This window comes from Ammospiza nelsoni, chromosome 1 (genome assembly GCF_027579445.1).
Source record: "Ammospiza nelsoni isolate bAmmNel1 chromosome 1, bAmmNel1.pri, whole genome shotgun sequence".
NCBI lineage: Eukaryota > Metazoa > Chordata > Aves > Passeriformes > Passerellidae > Ammospiza > Ammospiza nelsoni.
Genome location: NC_080633.1, coordinates 139871113 through 139889395, shown reverse-complemented (window position 1 = coordinate 139889395; position 18283 = coordinate 139871113). Strand labels below are relative to the sequence as shown.

Here is an 18283-nt window from a genome sequence, read left to right as displayed (position 1 = left end):
CTAATAAGGGAGGAAATATTGGTGATTACTTGGGAAAGGAGAGAAGAAGTAGAAGAAAATAGATGTAACATCAGAATTTTAGGATGAGAAAAGGAAAACAAAACAATACCTAGCAGCAAGCCAGAATGTTTCTCTATTTTGGTCAGAGACTTAGACATAAATATGTACCACGACATTCTCAGTTTAAGAACTACAAGTGTATTACAAATGCAAGTCTGCAAAAAAGACAATGTTAGAATATTTGAATATCTAGCTGCAGATGAACACGAATCCTTTTCCAACTTGGCATAGCAGAGCAGTATTTACATCTTCCCTTTCAATGGCACAGTGACAATTATGCATGTATTTTCTGCCCAGTTCATTTTTCAATTATTTTAACTAAATAGTACCAAAGGACCCTGGCACTTCATTCTGACAGTAAAAACTAATTGTTATACATTTAACACTACTGCATATTATATATTATTTTAATTACACTATTAACTTGCCTAGTGTACTTACACAAACTAATGTAAAGTAGAATGAAATTCTGCGAAGACTAGAGATTCTTCATACGGTTATTAATTAGTATTTATACCAGCTTTAAATATGTATGATCCAAAACCAGAAAGAATCAAAAACTCAAAGTTAAAATTGATAGTAAAATTCTTTCTTGGTATCAATCTGCTTGAGTCAAATCAGAATTAGATCTCCTGGTCCCAGGTAGGTGTCCTGTAGACCATAAGAATTAGAGGTGAGAGACTTTATAAAAAATATTTGCTCTATCTTATGATCTTCTAGCTGTTGGCTGGCAGCCACTCTTGGAGACAGACAGACTCTTGGTCAATATGACCACTATGTCCAATCTTCAGTTCTTAAAATAATTTTTTAATTGAAACTGAGGCTATCCATAAGCACAATGCCAATAGGAAAATAAGAGTGAAATGTCTAGAGGATTTCAGTGTTTGACATCTTTAAGAATGTGTCAGGAAAATAACTTAAAAATTGATATTGTCAAAAGTGAATTAGAGTTAAACTGGACTTGGTAAGATACTGGGAAAACTGTGTTCAGCAAGAATAGTAATTGCAAATATGGTAGAGCTTTGAAATTAATTTAATCTAGTTTGACAAATGCATTTATGGGAGGAAAATGAGCACTGCTTAGCAGGTGTGTTACTTTGCTTCCTTAAAACGAAACAGAAGGAAGATGGATAACAAAAATTAAGTACAAAGGTAGCTAACTAAGCTTTGAAAGAATAGAGATCAGATGTAGCTAGTGTGAACCCGGAAAGAATACGCCAAATTGTAATACTGCTTTTCTACAAATGTAGTATCAGAGAGACAGAAAAATTACTCTAGAGAGAACTTGTTTTAGCATTGAGAAAGTGAGTTTCTCAGAGAAAACATTTTTGATGACACAGACAAGTTTGTCTGTCAGTTATGTTCAGATTTTTTGCTGTTAAAATTTTAACAGGGTTAAATTTGAACATGAAAAACCCCAAAACCAACTACAACAAAAAAACCCCCAACAAAATCAAACAAAAAAAAAAAACACATTAAATCAGGCATGCAATTTGAAAAAGATGAAGGAATATTTTGACATTAACCCCTTCAACTTCCACAGTAGAGAAAATAACATGAAACAGAAAAATCTTTATTGGGAAATTTTTAAGAATGATTTAGTCTTTTTGCAGCAAGGTGATGCTTAAAGGTACCCGTCTAATAAAGGAAAGATCAGGGGGAAAATTTTAGTATTATATATAGATAGAGCAATTCAGGTGAATTTGCCTTTGACAAAGTTCAGTTTGTATATATTTAGATCTTTTCCAGAGGTGTCTTTTACATGTTTGAGTGTTCTGTTTGTAAAAGCAAAGACATATATATGATCACTTTCTTATGACAGGCTAACTGCAATTAATAAATCTAAACCATCGAGCAAAGTACTAAAGTATTCTGCAGAACTATAAAAAACTGTTCAATATATTGTGCTTGTAGGAATATAAAAGGGATAAGAAGTAAAAGATGAAGTCATTGTTTCTGCAGCTAAATAAATCAATTCAATATATTCATACTAAAAGTAAGTTTTGATTTCTGTGGAAATACACAATAAATTAATAATTTGAAATAAGCAGTGTTGGTAAATATAATAGAAGAAATAGCTGACAAGCAAAATAAATGTTGTACCTTTGCATGTTGGGATTGCTCCACTCCACGTGCCATTGCTAGTACAAGTGCGAATTAAGGAACTATTTGCTTCCATTGTATAACCAGGTTGGCACATGTAAGTAACATTTTGTCCAACAACATAATCATCACCATATCTCATGCCATTGGCTGGGACTCCTGGATCTCCACAACTGATAACTGCAAGTAAATAGTTGAGGAACATATTTTAAAATCTAAGTGAGATTCACCTATATGTGAGGGAAAAAAACCCACTACAAAACTAGGCATTGACTGGGGAAAAAAAAGGAGAAAAAAGTAACATTAATCTTATCTCCACCAAGAGAAGATAAACATATGCCATCCTAATTAGCTGTCAAACATATATGGAGCTATATAACAGCTATATTTGGAGAAATAAATACTTTACTTTAACAGTAGTAGTAAAGGACTGTAAAATTTGTATTGACAAAATTTCAAGATTACGAAATAAAAAAAAGAAAGAAATAATACTTATGCCACTATCACCCTTGGATATGCTAAAATTTTCCTATCAATTCAGTTTCATTATTAAAAAAGGAGATGCCTATTACTTACTTTACTTTTCTATGATATCCTGAAAGGAAACAAAATCTGGAAAATTTAAAATATATGCCTGCAAAAACTTCCCACTTTATAAATGCTCACATATTTGCTATGTACATAAACAGGTGAGAATATTCAGGTGACCCCCAAACATGGTCTATGACTTACATAAAAATTAGGTCTATAGCACTGTAATGTGTGGGAGTGGTTGTAAAACCTTTTATGACTTGTTGTGTCAGGAGGTAATTAAATTTCCTAATGAAGTAAAATACTCATAAGGAGTTAATAAAAAGTTTTAGATCATTGTAATCTGAGAATAGTGTTAAAACAGGTAAGTTTCCCTCAGATTTGGTCAACTGGATCTATCAGTTTTTGGGATAGTCTTTGGAGAGTGGAGACAGTCTCTAGTGTTCGCACGAAATATAGTATTCCATGTGTTTTATCGTTTATTTTATAGTAAACATAAAAATCACCCTACATCATTGCTATTTCTTCTGGGAAAGTGTGAGAAGGAGTTTTCTGAGCAGAGTACACATCCTGGCCACTTCTAGCTCAATGCCAAAGCATGGCTGATGTGAATATCACTCTTCCTGGATCTGGATCTCCAAAATCACAAAAAATCATGATTACATATTTGTGGTGTAGCTCCCTTGACCTAATAACTCGGGACCTGAGAATCAAAGATATATATAATACACCTTATCTACAGTTTACCATGATCTGACAGAGCAGATACTAATTACACAGCATATAGCAAATCATAAAATGTCCCATGTAATCACTGTATGTACATAGAAGAGACCAGAAAACATACCACAGGGTTATCTGAATTACTGCAAAGGTAGCTAATGTACTGATAAAGAAAACAGGTAGCTAAGATACTGATAAAGAAAACTGGAGATCAATCTATTCTAGCTTACCTAGTAACACAGTAATTTCAATTTTTCAAAAAGCCATAGATTTTTCTTGGTCATTTTTCAAATAACATAGAACTGGGAAAGAGAACTGTTTCTGTTATTAACACATGTACTTTCAAATACTCTGAAACTTTCTTTATTTGAAACATTCCATTTATTATTCTTAATGTTCAAATTTTACTAAAATAATCCACAAAATTTTTAAAGATATACTATTGTTTTGACTGAATTAAAATATAAAGCGAATGGCGTTATCCTTTTTCCTCTAATCTTTGGTTCATTTCAGTTGGACCACCTTCACTCAAGCCACTGTTTTAAGGAAAAACATCTTAAATTGTTGCAGTGATGCTGGCCAGAAGAGCATTTGCTGTTGAGAGCCAGTGAATGCCAGTGGGTGGAGGTGGGGAGCCCCAGGCTTGTGCTGCCCAGCCAGGGTGGCATTCAGAGCTGTGCCGTGCCCACAGCTCTCCTGCCCGGGCGCAGCCCCAGCCAGCTCCCAGCAGCTGAGCTGCTGCAGGCGCCCAACTCAGTGACTGCGCCTTGCTGACTACACGGCCTTGCTTTTTATTGAGCACTGCAACAAGAAGCTCTCATGAGAATTTTGTTCCTGTTTGGCTGCAGATATGGTAGTGTTGTTTCTTTCTAAGAAAATCCTACAATAGTTTGCTGTGGTCTAGGTCTGCATGAAGTTGCACTAGGGTCAGTCCTGTTTGATGGTATGCTGCCCAGGGCTCCCAGCCTGTAAAGGAGCATAAAATTATTTAGGCTATTCTCTTCCTACAGTGCCAGCTCTAAACCCCCTAAATTGTGATAACACCTTGACTAAAAAAAAGTAGTATACCCTTAATCTCACTGTCTTGGTTTTACTATGATACTTCCTCTGTCAACATATTTCAAGTTAAAATCTCACGTTTCTACCTGAGTAATGTGTCCTGAGAAGATTGTTTGGCACGTATTTCAGTAAAATGCTGTTCTAAAATACAAGAAAAAATATAGATGACGTTGACATCACAAGCCACCATTATCATTGGTACAATTAATCTGGCTCTCATTTTAATTTTTAAAATAATAAATAAACAAAAATACTGGGCTCTCTCTCTCAGGCTTTATGACTGCAAAAATTCATTTAAGATGGAATTAACAAGCAGTTTTATGATCTAGCTTTTGGCTTCTATTTGAGTTGTTCTAAGTGTGTTCAAAATTTAAAAAACAGTTTGCTATACCTCTGATGAGGATATGTTTTTTGAAAATGATAGGCAGTCTCATGCATCACATAAATGTAAAATTTTCATAATTGCTACTAAAAGATGAACTAGGACATGTAATAAAGAAGGAACAGATGGGCTTGAAAATAAAGTGTTGCAAAGTGCTCATTATAAATGTTAGAGATGCTGTAATAGCTTCTGTTAGTTGGGTAGCCAAAGGAGTTTTAAGGTTAATGAAGAGGCCAAACAGAAGATGGTATGTCAAAATGGGACAACACTTTAAACCTTGGAGTCACTATGAAAAGAATCCTCAAGTGTTCATTGCAAGGTTTTTATTTTCTACTCTCTGGAAGAACAGAATATTTTACTGCTAATTTTTCAAGATGAAGTAAAGCAATTAAAATAAAAAATGTCTGGATACATCATATCACAAAATATAAATAAGATTGAACATATATACTGGCAAAGAATTAAAGAAGCTAGATTATGTAACCATACAACTCTCTTAAACTGAAACAGCAGTCTACACATTTTACTATACTCTGCCTTTAAAAAACCATATTCTTCATATTTGCATAGCATTATATTTTTATTTAGCATACAAAATTATGTAGGAAGTAATGCAAGAAAAAGCTGAAAATTTATTGGCATGAGACTTCCATATTTTACTTTATTTATTACTTTCAGAGGAGAGGAAAAACAAAATTAGTCTTTAAAAATGTGTCTTACTTGTGCAGTTTGGCAAGGATCCAGACCATGTTCCATTGGCTGTGCATTGTCTTACAGATGATCCAGAAAGTATGTATCCTTCCAAGCATGAATAAATTACTGAATTAGAGAATGTAGTCCCATCAATACGAAGTACTTTTCCATTAGCAGTTGTTCCTGGATTACCACACTGCACAGCTATAAAGGAAAATGTGGAATATTTTCAAAATGTAGTAAAGATGATTTCTGAAATGGGAAAAAATGGAGCAGGAACAATCCTTCTTCCAGCAGTGCTGCTTGGTAGAAATCCATTCTGTTGTCCTTAAAAATGTAAGTTTCACCATCTACTGATAAGGCACATTGTACAGTAAAAAACTGTGTGCATGAATTACTATTTTTTCCCTTGGGTTTGTAGAGAAACAAAACGTACAAATTTAGCTTTATAATCTGCATTAGTGAAAAGATAGTTCAGCTGCAAAGAAAACCCCTTCCAATTATAAAAAAAAAATCTGATTGACAATTATATTTGTAGATTTAATTTGAATCATGTGTTTCTAGCATAAACAAAATATAATCTTTCTAATTCAAAGCATTGAATGGAGTCAACATCACAGGGAGGTGGAATCCTGCGGTAACCCAGTTTGTTAATGTTCAACTTGGGAATTTGAATGTGTCCTTCTTATGTGATTACATATATGTACATTTAGTCTATATGACCTAAACTAGAACAATATACCTCTGCATGCACTACCAACACCTACATTTATCTGTGAACTATATTTATCATTTCAAGAAAGAAATATCGTCAAAACTATCTTAAAATGTATAAGAGCTGATTTATTTCTGTAATAGATAAGGTCAAAATAGCAGATGGTAGAGTTGGGCAAAGCATATCCCTTTCAATACTAGCAAAATATATGTATATATATATACACATACACACAAATATATATATTATATTTTCAATGTAGTGTAAATTTGATAATCATTCAGCAGAAAGGATATTACAAGACCAGTTTATGAAACAAGTTTTTAAAACTAAATTACTTGTTCATACAGTTAACACAGTCAACAGTGAGAAAGTAGAAATTAAGAGTACATGTTCTCAAATTATTTCCTTCTTTTCACGACACTTTGTTTTGCAAAAGAATCTGTTGGGAATTATTTTCCTATTCTGAAGCAAGGTGAACTAGGCAATAAATGAGTCTTCAGAAATATCCTTTCATAGCTTTCTTTTATAATAATTTGTCTACCTTGAAATTTTCAGAATTGTATTTTACAAATAAACTTGATTCATCATTTTGTTTTCTATTGAAAAAAGCAAAGTCAACAGTATTAATAAATGAAATTTTAAGTCAACCATTTATACACAGATGAATAAACCTAAAGAAATCCTGACACTGACATTTTCCTAAAACTGGGGTTTTTGTCTGAAATTCATGTGGTATATGGTTGTTACTAAAGGTCAGGTTATGCTGAGATTTTTAAGTGAAAAAATATTCATAAAAAAATTGAGTTCTAAAGGCTTATTTATTTTTTCCCTCAAAACCTGTAAACATGCTTTTCAATGGGTGCCAGGAACTGGTTTCAAATTTTTTCACCTGATATCAAGCCACTGCTATAGTGCAAAACTTATTTGAAAAAATTTTTCAGTCCAAAATAACTGCACCCTCTTCACAACAGAAGGCTGGCAATGCAAAATTGGTTTTCTGCTGAACAGTATTAAAAACACAGCTAAAAACTTAAGTACATCTTTGATTTACCTTTGCACTCAGGTTGTCTTCCTGTCCAGCTTCCATTTGCCAAACATGTTCTTTCTTCTGAGCCATGCAAGATATATCCAACATCACAGCTGAAATGTATCGTGCTTTTAATTTTAAAATTGTTTTCTTCCCTAGACCCATGGCCTGGGATACCTGGATCACCACAAGAACCAGCTGTATCACCTAGATTTTAGAGTACAAAGATTAGAATACTTATAAAATATTATTATTATTATTCTGCATTTATAAAGCCTTTATTCCATATGTATTTATAAATAAGTTCATAAATATATTTTTTTAAAATCCCCATATATATCAGTGTGAGTCCCTATAAATGCAAAATTACTTGATCTTCCACTAATTTTTTCTACTTATTTTATAGTATTGCAGAAGAAGAATTATAATTTTCTCAAATTCCCCTAATACCATGCTAAAATTTTGATAACAGAAATATCAAATAAATTATGGGGGGAAAGACAAGCACAAAACCTTGGGAATTTTTAATTTTAAAATAAGGAATTCTGAGGAAAAATAAAGTCCTGATTGCAAAGACAATTTTCTTGTATATAACTAGTGTTCATAAAATATTTCTTAGTTTTATGGTATCACCAGACTTGGAACAGACATGAAGAATTTTCCTGCATTCTAGAAATGTTGGAACATCATGTGAAAACTGACCAATAGCTAAAATCTCCCTCAGATATAAATGTTTCAGAAAATTCTAAGATAGAAGGTTAATGGTAAACAAGTTTGTATTTATATAAAAAATAAATTAATAATGTTAAATGCTATCTGCTGTATATAAATGTTAGAATAATCAATGCAGTAATAATGATAACAATAAAAAGTAATAATAATACCAAAGATTATACATCTAAGTCTTTATAAGAACTTTTAGGAACTTCTAGATAACACATGAACATCAGCTCATTCATTTGAATCTTTTAATGTTTACTTAGAACCATCTACTTTATTTTTTGGAGAACTTTAAGATAGTTTTTATGTAAAAAGAGATTAAGGTATATTATATTCCTGAGTTTCAATACTCAAGAGTTGAATTCTAGAATTCTTGGAGCTCCATTGTTCTGGTTTCTTCCTCATAGCTCATCTGTTTTTCTAATAGCTTGCAAATAAAATGAAGGCCTCCTAGACAAAAAATATGTCAAACATATCAATATTTTTGAGAGAAAATCTTCATTACTTTGTAGTTAGTTAAACTATTTTAAATAAAAATGAAATATTTCAAAAATCAGGTAGAAAAAATTAATCCTACTATGTATATAATCTGTCATGCAGATTTTCTGGGGTATGTCTAAACTTAAATAGAAGTAATAAGAGCAATTTTTACAAAGAAATGGTAAATAGATTTGCAAACTCTAAATAGGCAGAAGACCAAAAGTGACAAATTCACTGGAGACGGGTTCTATGGGAAGTTATCACCCTGGAGTGTTACATGCAGAGAAAAACAAGTGTTCTGCTGCCTTACTTGGCACTGTATATGTTTTAAAAATGCTGTTCGGAGGGAGCAGTTGGACACAACTCTCTACTGACAAAAGTATGTTCAGAACTGAACAGTGACGGCAGAAGAGTAGAAGTAGCTTCCTCTGCTTTGAAAACTATGGTGCATCAGCAAATATTTGGTTTAGTCCATTATGTCTAAGAAGTAAATGGTACAATGTATTTAATTTATTTCATAATTACAAGTTAGTAAAAGGGTTATTTGTCTGCTTCAAAATCACAGGCTGAGAAGTTAGGCTGTTCTACGTTTACCCATTTCATTATATGACACAGATCTGTAAAGCAGATTGCCAGCCCTATTTAAAAACAAATTGCAAACAGTCCCAAATTACAGCAAAAAATTTTTATAAGCTTTAAAAATAATTTATGTCCAAGGTACTTAGGTGACTTAACAACCCTCTAGTTTGAAAAAAAGTCTGCTTCATGTTTTTTGAAATCATTAAAAAAAATTGATTCATAGATCAAGGGTGTTTTTTGTTGTTTTGGGAATCTGTGGCCTACATTTTCTAGTAGTATTTAGTTAGACTATGATAAAATTGGAATGGGGCCTACTCATCATTCTACATTTGCAAAGTCTTCATAATAACAGCTCGTTTTTGGCAAGTTATTTAGCATTATGCCTAAAAGAATTTTATGTTGAAAAAAGGAAAATAGGTTATTTGCTATGCCAAACAGAAATCACATATTCTTCTTCTAAGGGAAATCATGTGTTCTTTTCTAATGCCTAATTATCACTATGGATTAACAGACTTTTTTATTTTAGGAAGGTTAACCACCAGCTCCTTTAATTGAAGATTACAGAAATAATTTTTCTAAATGACTAATCACATCAGATGTGATGGAATCAAAGAACCACAGAATAAGCTGAGTTGGAAATGACCCACAACAAGGATCACCGAGTCCGGGTCCCAGCCCTGCACAGCTCCACCCCCAAGAGTCACACACACCACATGCCTCAGAGCATTGCCCAAACCCTTCTTGAGCTCTGCCAGGCTGGAGCTGTGACCTCGTCCCTGGGGAGCTGTTCCAGTGCCCAGCCACCCTCTGGGTGAAGAACCTTTATCTAAAATCCAACCTAAACCTCCCCTGACACAGCTTCAGGCCATGCCCTTGGGTCCCGCCACTGCTCCCCACAGAGATCAGCGCCTGCCCCTCCTCTTCCCCTCAGGTGGAAATTGTAGACTGTGATGATGTCTAAGAGAACATATTTTTATTACCTCATGCAGACTCAACTAAATTGTTTTTACAGTTAGTTATGAGCCATCCTTCACTCACATGTGTAAAAAATTCTCAGTTGACATTTAATCTTGATGAAATGGAGGATATTTAGACTATTTACAACCCTTGCTGCACTTATGAGGAATTCTACATTGCAAAAAATTTCCGACTGCATCTGCTATGCATATGATGATTGAAAAGTGTTTATGAATGACAGTATATATCAATGGGACAGGAAAATTCCTTCTAGCTCAATGTCATGTGACAAGAAACTGTCATAAGGATGATACAAAATTTAGTAACCTTATGTTCACTGATCTAGCATTTTCTTTTTAAATTCTTTTTCACATACTAAAAAGACAAGTGTGCTGCATCTTTACTCAGTTAAATATTCTATATTATAAATTATGAATAATTTAAACAAACATGCAAAATTCAATGTTTTAATATGCATTAATATGAAGAAACCAATTTAAGGCTAATAATAAAAGCTGATGATTTACCATGTTTTAGATGCAAAATATAGAAATTCTCTATCATGAACTGCAAATTATTTTATAATGAGAAATATTTCAGTATTAAACTTTGAAGACAAAATCTCAAAATTTTTCTAAGAATTATAGTTGGGTACGGTAACATTAAAGAAAAAAGTAGTTATATTCTGTACAATTTGATTCATTATGGTTAACATTCAAATGTTCCTATGTCAAGGAATTTTTTAAATGAATTTAGAAACATTAATTAGATCTGATTATAGTTTCCTATGTGTAGGTAGAAAAACAATTTAAATAATTTCATGAACCTCACTCATATTATCCTGAGATATTTCAACACTTCTTTAATTTAATAAGAGAAATACTATAGAATAGAAATAGTATAGAATAGCCCTATTTCCAGTTGGGCTGCTTTCATATTTTCATGTGTATTTTTAGGTTATATTCATTGATATTTTTGTCTATTTATTAAATTAATTTTGAAATTCACAATTTAGATTTTTAATATTTTATTATTAATACTATGAAAAACTACAAGTAGCCTTAGATTTGATCTAAAGAGTATATTTCCCCCCAAACAAATATGAGTTCTTTCTAGCTGTAAAACCACTTTGTATTAAAATAGTTCCAATTTGCAAATACCTAAATATATAATTATTTATTAAATAAGATTATTTTGCATTAAAGTATGATTTCTAGTGCATATCTTTAAAAGTATAGATTATAAGATTATAATTTTCTTCACTGTGACAAATTTCCTTCTGCTTTATTAATGGAAAGTTTAAGGATTAAATTAGGTTTATATTTTTCTATGTTATGCCACATTTTAGGTTCTTGAGAGTTTGCTAGAGAAGGTTCAGATAGAGAAAAATTTTTCCAACACTTTAGAATTTAATGCAATATTTTAAACAAGAAGCTCTATTTTAATATTTCATATTATTTTCAACTATGTCTGTGCCTTGGGATGTAAAATTTTGTATCCTGAAACTGCAGCTGATAATCAGTTTATAACTGATTACACTGAAGAGATAAGGGCAGGAGAGGAAAAAAACCAAAACCAAAAAGGTTTGGAATATGTGAGACTGCCACTTGGACTACTGTACCCATTTCTGAGGTTTCCAATACAACAGAAACCAAGACCTCTTAGAGTAGTTCCAGTGGAATTCAATAAATATGATCTGAGGGCTGGGACACCTCTGCTGTGCAACAAGGCTGAGAGAATTTGGGCTGTTCAACCTAAGAAAGGAAGGCTTCCAGAAGACTCCATTGTGGCCTTTCAATACATGAAATATAGAAGAAAGATGTACAGTGGCTTTTTATCAAGGTCTGTGGTGACAGGAGAAGAGGGGACAATTTTAAACTGAAAGCGGCTAAGTTTAGTTTGGGCATAAAGCAGACATTTCTTACGATGTGTGCAGTGAGTCACTGGAAAGAGGCTGGACTAGATGATGTAAAGATCCTTCTGACTTCCACCATTCTATGATGCTATTATTTACTAATACTTTAAAGAAGCTTGGATTTTGAATGTGAAACTAGTAGAGCATAGTCAGTCTTGTACATCAGTTATTTTTCACTTCTAGTTTTGGCATAGATCTAATCTAAGAAAAACCATGACAATTATTTTCTTATTATTTTCTGCCATTTAACATGTCTAAGTTCTCTGAATTGCATGGGTTTAAATAAGATTCAAAACTCCTCTGATTTCTTCAATTAAATTATTAAACCTATGCAGGACAAGAAAGAACTTCCACCAGTATTTACTGAGAATTAAAACTGCTAACATGGTTAACCTTCATAACAGTATTTGTTTACATAGTCTTTAATAACAAAAGGGATCTAATCAAATCCTAAATTAGTGTGTGACTTGGATTTCGGTTTTTCACTTGATCACTGCTCTTAAAGTGAATCAAAATGAAGTTTTGAAATACAATATTCCTAAGCAAAAAGTTCTTCAGAAAACATATCTTGACTTTATTGAGGGCTAAACAAGGATTAGATAGTTCTCCCTCAAAAACTGAGTACCCTGTCTTGAAATTATGTGGATCCTACCTGGCCTTATTATACAGATGAATGTATTACACAATCAAGTTATATTTGAGGTGACATCAAGCCAGTAGACATTTGCAAGTTGAAAGAAAAAATATAAGAAAATTAACCCATCATCTTGAAGAGACAATGCTGCAAGATTTCACTGTGGAAATAAACACTATTGCCAGAAATCACATAAAAAATATCTTCAAAGCAAACTGGTTAACAGTCAACCGAATGTGAAATTTCTTGTTCATGTTAAGTGCCACCAGGAAAGTCTACTTCTTCCAGATTATTTTCTCGCTAATACTTTATGCTTACTTTGGTTTTACTTTTTACTTCTACTGAGTAGGTAATTCAGCTTTATACATGATTTTTCAGATTTTTAAATGGCCTTCTGAAAAAATCAAAATATATTTAAAACCATTTCAGGATACAGTCATTAATTCACAAATATTACCTGAGCAGTGAGGAAGAGATCCACTCCAGTGTCCATTCAACTGACACGTGCGAGACGCCTGCCCCAAGAGCGACCGCCTCCCCGTGCAGGTGTAATGAACAGTGGAACCAAAGGTATATTTATCTCCTGACAGGACTGCGTTCGGAGGAACTCCAGGATGTCCACAGTCAATCACTACAATGCATAATTATTGGAGATAAAAGAAGGTTATTATCACTGATCGTGCAATTTTTAGTTTTCATTTTTACAACTGCACACATAAACTTTGTGAAGGGGTTAACATTTTTAGGGTTTGCAGGAAGGGGGAAGATCATGGGATTAGAATGCAAAATATGCTTCAGACCAAAAGCTATGAAAGAAATTTTTTGAGGTGTCAAAAAAAATATTTTAGATACATATATAGATGTTCAAAACCACTCATTCACTAAGTTGATGTTTATGTCATGAACACATACAGACACCTTATACTCTTCAGAGAAAAATTACAGGAACACAGTATCTGCCAAAGTCACTGCTGTGGTAGAGAATATGCAGAAATTCATCCCTCTTTTAATAATTCAAGACAAGGAGTTAATTTAAAAGCAAGCTAAATAAATCAAGTTTAGGAAATGCAAAAAAAAAATTCATAAACCAAAATTTCATAAATCAATCCACTGTGTACACAAACTGAATTTAGGCCTGATGTTTGATTTATCTTACATCTGTCCATGGTATGTAGACTGTCTTTGCCAGAGATAGTTGCACTTATGTACCATGAAGCCCACAAATTAGGTCTGCAAATATTAGTGTAGTAGAATCAGCTGCTAAATCATACAACTGTACTTGTAGATTTTATGATTTATGAAAATTTCATCACATTAAATACTATTTTCAGCAGGACTTCTTTATTAAAGAGAAATCCAGATGTGAAGCCTGATCGGGGTCAAGGATGTGTTCAATTCCATGGCATTTCAGATGCATGCAATAGTACCATGATTGTACAATACAGCATAAGACCAAAATCATATATGGCAATTTTTCTTTCTTAAAATATTACTATGGTCTTAGAGCTTTAATTTATGTATATACTGATTTGCATTGAATGACATGTTCTCCCAAAGGTCCAACCTTCACGGTGCGGAACCTTCCTGACAGGATCACAAAGGATTTAGGAATATGGCAAACTATTGATCAACTTTGATTCTTACATAGTGTTGCTGACCCCTGTGACTGTTCTGCTTTGAGGACTTTGAGTAAAACAGCCAGAATAGTCAACTTCATATAACAAGCACTTGTTGTCAGAGTGTTATTTTTTTAATCAATTGCTTCTAACTAAAATCTACTATCAGCTATGGATAATTGCTAAGAATGAAAACTCAGAACATTATCAAGAACAAGGCATGTTGGTCATGCAGGCTTCAACAAGATCAGACCTTTATCCTCTGAAGAACATTCACAGTTTTTCAGAAGATTTTGTTATCTGTAGTATTCTTGATTGATTCTTTTGCCCTAGTCAGCTGTCATTCAGGAAACAGTTAATATCATACTGGTACCTTAAAGTTTTCACCTTTGGGCTTTCCTGTACACAAATTTCTGTTTACATTTATATCTAGAAGTCTTGGATCCCTAATAATTGACTTTAAAATTATAGCACCCTTAACAATACCCTTTATATGATTATGAATTCTATAAAATTTAATTTGATACTAATGTTTTCAGGCTGGGATTTCATATGAGAAGTTGATTGAATTTCTTTTTTTTTCAAATTCTAACTAATTTTCTTCTATTTACCACACTCATTAAAACAAAACCAAAAACAAAGAAACATCTCTATATCTAATCTAAACAAACTCTTTTTAGTTTAAAGCATTATTCCTTGTGCTATCAATCCACACCATTGTAAAGAGTTTCATTCCAGCAATAATTTGAAAAACACTCCAGAAGCTCTTAAAAAAGGCTCTTAAAAACTTCTGGTAAGCTTATGATTACAAAATATCATGGATACCACTTAGGTAGAATTCATTGACCCCTCTATGAAAATGACACAAATAAAGCAGAAAATGCCCTTTCAAAATTATATACATCCCTTTTATTCCCAAAGCTCTTTTAAAAGAAGAAAAAAGGCTGCATTATTAAATTACTTGTGACAATTCAGATAAAAAATCACTAAGAGATTAAAATGCAAATGTAGAAGGAAAAAAGTCTTTGCAACTTTACCTTTAAATTAGTTTCTCTTTCTAAATACTTTACTATTAAGGAATATTTCTCCTTTTGAAAAGGTAATGTTGCCTTTGAAATTTAACTTGTGACCAACAGACACTTTGTTTTAGGTTTAACTGTGACTTGCAATCAAGCTACTTATCCCATCAAAGAAAGAGACAAGTTCCATAACTGAAATTTTTATCACGAACAAGAAAAAAAGGTTATTTTATTCTTATTTTATCACCTCTTATATAGAGGTGATAGTAGAACTAGTGAAGCCTCCCGAGAACAAATACCTTCAGTATTGCAAATATCAGTCCATGATTCCTGAATAAGTAACCTTTAGACTGTTTTCCTTTCCATGTCTAGAAAAGAAGCCTTTTCTCAGTGAAAAATGTTGATCCTAAACAAAACCCTTTTCACAGACTAATAGAGAACCAGGTAAATCAATGTCTCAGCCAATTAAAAGTCTAAGAAACATCTCTGGCTATATCTGCATCACAGTTAGAAAGTTGCTCATGACAAATCAGAATAAAAATAACCTACTTGTGTTGATGCAGTTGCCTTAGTGAATAGGTTGTGTATGAGTATGATGCTCGGGTACCTCTGTTAGTGTGGCAAACTGAGCACACTGTCCAGAGGACATCTTAGGTGTTCTACAGTGCTATCACTGGTGAAGTCAATGGACAGGTTTTGACCTTGCATATCTGCTATCAGGGATTATTATGCTGGAGCATTCACAGATGTTTGTTTGGCTATTGCATTTCATAAGTATTCTATGCTATTTGCTACATACAAGAGTAATATAACTGCTATTTCAGCAGCTACTGAGACCCTCCATCCAAACCACACACACACAAATGTATATAAATGTGAATTTCATAATTGCTGTCATGAGACTGATGAAAATGTTGTGTAAAATAATGCCTCGTCTAGTCCACGTTCCTTGTAGAAGCAAACTCATTATCTACTTACTAATGCATTCAGGTAGAGGTTTGTCCCAGTGGCCATTTGGTTGACAAATTAAAACTGAAGAGCCAAACAAAAAATATCCAGGATTGCAGTCATAAAATACCACTGTGCCATACGTGAAATTTCCATGTTCAATTTTACTTTCTCTTATAGAATTTGCAGGAATTCCAGGATCAGAACAATTGACCACTAAAAAGAAAAAGAGAACTTGAGAGCCATAATAACACAGTCTCCTAAAATGGTCTCCTATTCTTTGTATAAGAAACATCCAATGTGTTGCTGGTTTTATACATCCTAACATTTTATATAATGGTAGTGAAATAGGAAGAAGAACTGAAACAACAAAATGCTAAAGCCAGAAGGTGTTAAACTCAGAGCAAATAAAAGGAAATGCTTCTTTATAGTGTGGTAATACTGTAAAATTATTGGCCACTAAAAATTACTGAACATACCAATAAAACGAATTTACATTCCTGTCTTGACACACACTATTGTCCACAAATAGAAACATATTTTGGGGCTAGATGTGATTTTGGTCTAACACACACAGAAATGCAAACATACTTATGTTCCTATACCAACATTTTGATAATGGATCACCTGTAAGACAGATGTTTTGAGCTAAAGGGCACAAGGTCAGTTAGGTAAGACTGTGGTGAACCTGACAGAATAAGAACATATCCCAACAAGTGGGTAAGAGCTTTTAAAAATAGAGGTCAACTTTAATGGTTAAGAATACGGATGAATTTTTTGAGTTCTTAGCACTTAAAAAGTTATATTTTTGAAAATTTCTGAATATGGATTTTTTCCTCCTTGTGTCTTGCAGCTACTGGTGAGTTCAGTATAATACCTTTTTTGGGGGTCATGAAGATTATTTTAACAGTTTTCATATGGTTTCCTCTGGTCAAGGAAACACATCATCATTTATTCAAAGTGAATAATTTTGTTTTTCTAGAAAACCAAAGTTCCCGTAAAAATTACTATCCCCATACCCTTATAATCAATTTCATGTTTATATACATGCACTTGCACACACCTATGTGCAAGTCTATATATCTGCATGTGTATTCAGGTGGAATTTCCTTTGCATCAATTCCTATCCATCTTTTTGCATCTCATCTTTTTGCTTGGCACCACTAAGAGGAGCCTGGCTCCATCCTCTTGACATCCTCCCTTCAGTTCCTGACGGTGATGAAGTCCCCTCTCAGTCACCTCTTCCCAAGAGTGAACAGGCCCAGCTCCCTCAGCCTGTCTGTGTAAGAGAGATGCTCCAGTCCCTAATAATCTTTGTAGCACTCAGCTGAGCACACTCCAGGTTCTCCAGATGTTCCTGACGAGGGCTCAGTAGTGGGGTGGGATCACCTCCCTCGACTGCTGGCAATGCTCTTGCCAATGCACATCAGGACAACGCTGGCCTTCATGGCCACACGGGCACTGCTGGGCTTGTGGGCAGTTTGCTGTCCACCAGGAACCCCAGGTCCTTCTCTGCAGAGCTGCTTTCCACCCCCAGCCTGTATTGGTGCATGGGGTTACTGGGGTTACCCTTCCTTCCCCAGGTGCAGGACCGTGCATTCACATTTGATGGATTTCAGAGATAAATATTCATGGATGTGTGTATATGAAATTATTAAAATATGCTGAAAAGCTCTGTAAATTGCAAAGGAAAACTGGTATTGCCAGATGCAATTCAAGATCCTTTTTCCCACCTAAATCATTTAATGTAGTCATTTTATGGCTCATGTCCTCTCTAGCCACTATTCTAAATTTTTTTGCCTGCTTGTGTGCTTCTTCTAGCAGGTCTCAAATATTGATACTATAAGCCTAGAAAACATACCTTTTCCAAGGACAGAAATGCCTTTCTGCTTGTATTTGACTTCTTTAACAGTAAAGGACAGTACAATTTGTTAGCTACATTGATGGTCAATATTGAATATTTTTCTTTTCCTGGAGGAAGGCCTGAGCTACATTTCTGTCTTTTTTTTCTGTTTACCCCCCTGCAAGGATCATTGAAGTCCAGCTCCTGACCCTGCACAGGACAGCCCTAAGAATCACACCATGGGCCTGACAATGTTGTCCATGTTCCTGTTACTAA

The 18283-nt window shown here is 33.7% G+C and overlaps 1 protein-coding gene across 3 annotated transcripts in view; it reads right to left on the bottom strand.

The window, feature by feature from the left end:
- Positions 1 to 18283, bottom strand: part of CSMD3 (CUB and Sushi multiple domains 3) — a 581587-nt gene that overhangs the window by 33586 nt on the left and 529718 nt on the right. For all 3 annotated transcript variants that reach the window (XM_059467476.1, XM_059467484.1, XM_059467493.1), the window contains 5 exons: positions 16195 to 16380; positions 13039 to 13212; positions 7321 to 7503; positions 5579 to 5755; positions 2164 to 2343 (listed from right to left, as the gene is read on the bottom strand). In XM_059467476.1, the coding sequence (XP_059323459.1) occupies positions 2164 to 2343; positions 5579 to 5755; positions 7321 to 7503; positions 13039 to 13212; positions 16195 to 16380 (900 nt within the window). The remainder of the gene's footprint in view (positions 1 to 2163; positions 2344 to 5578; positions 5756 to 7320; positions 7504 to 13038; positions 13213 to 16194; positions 16381 to 18283) is intronic.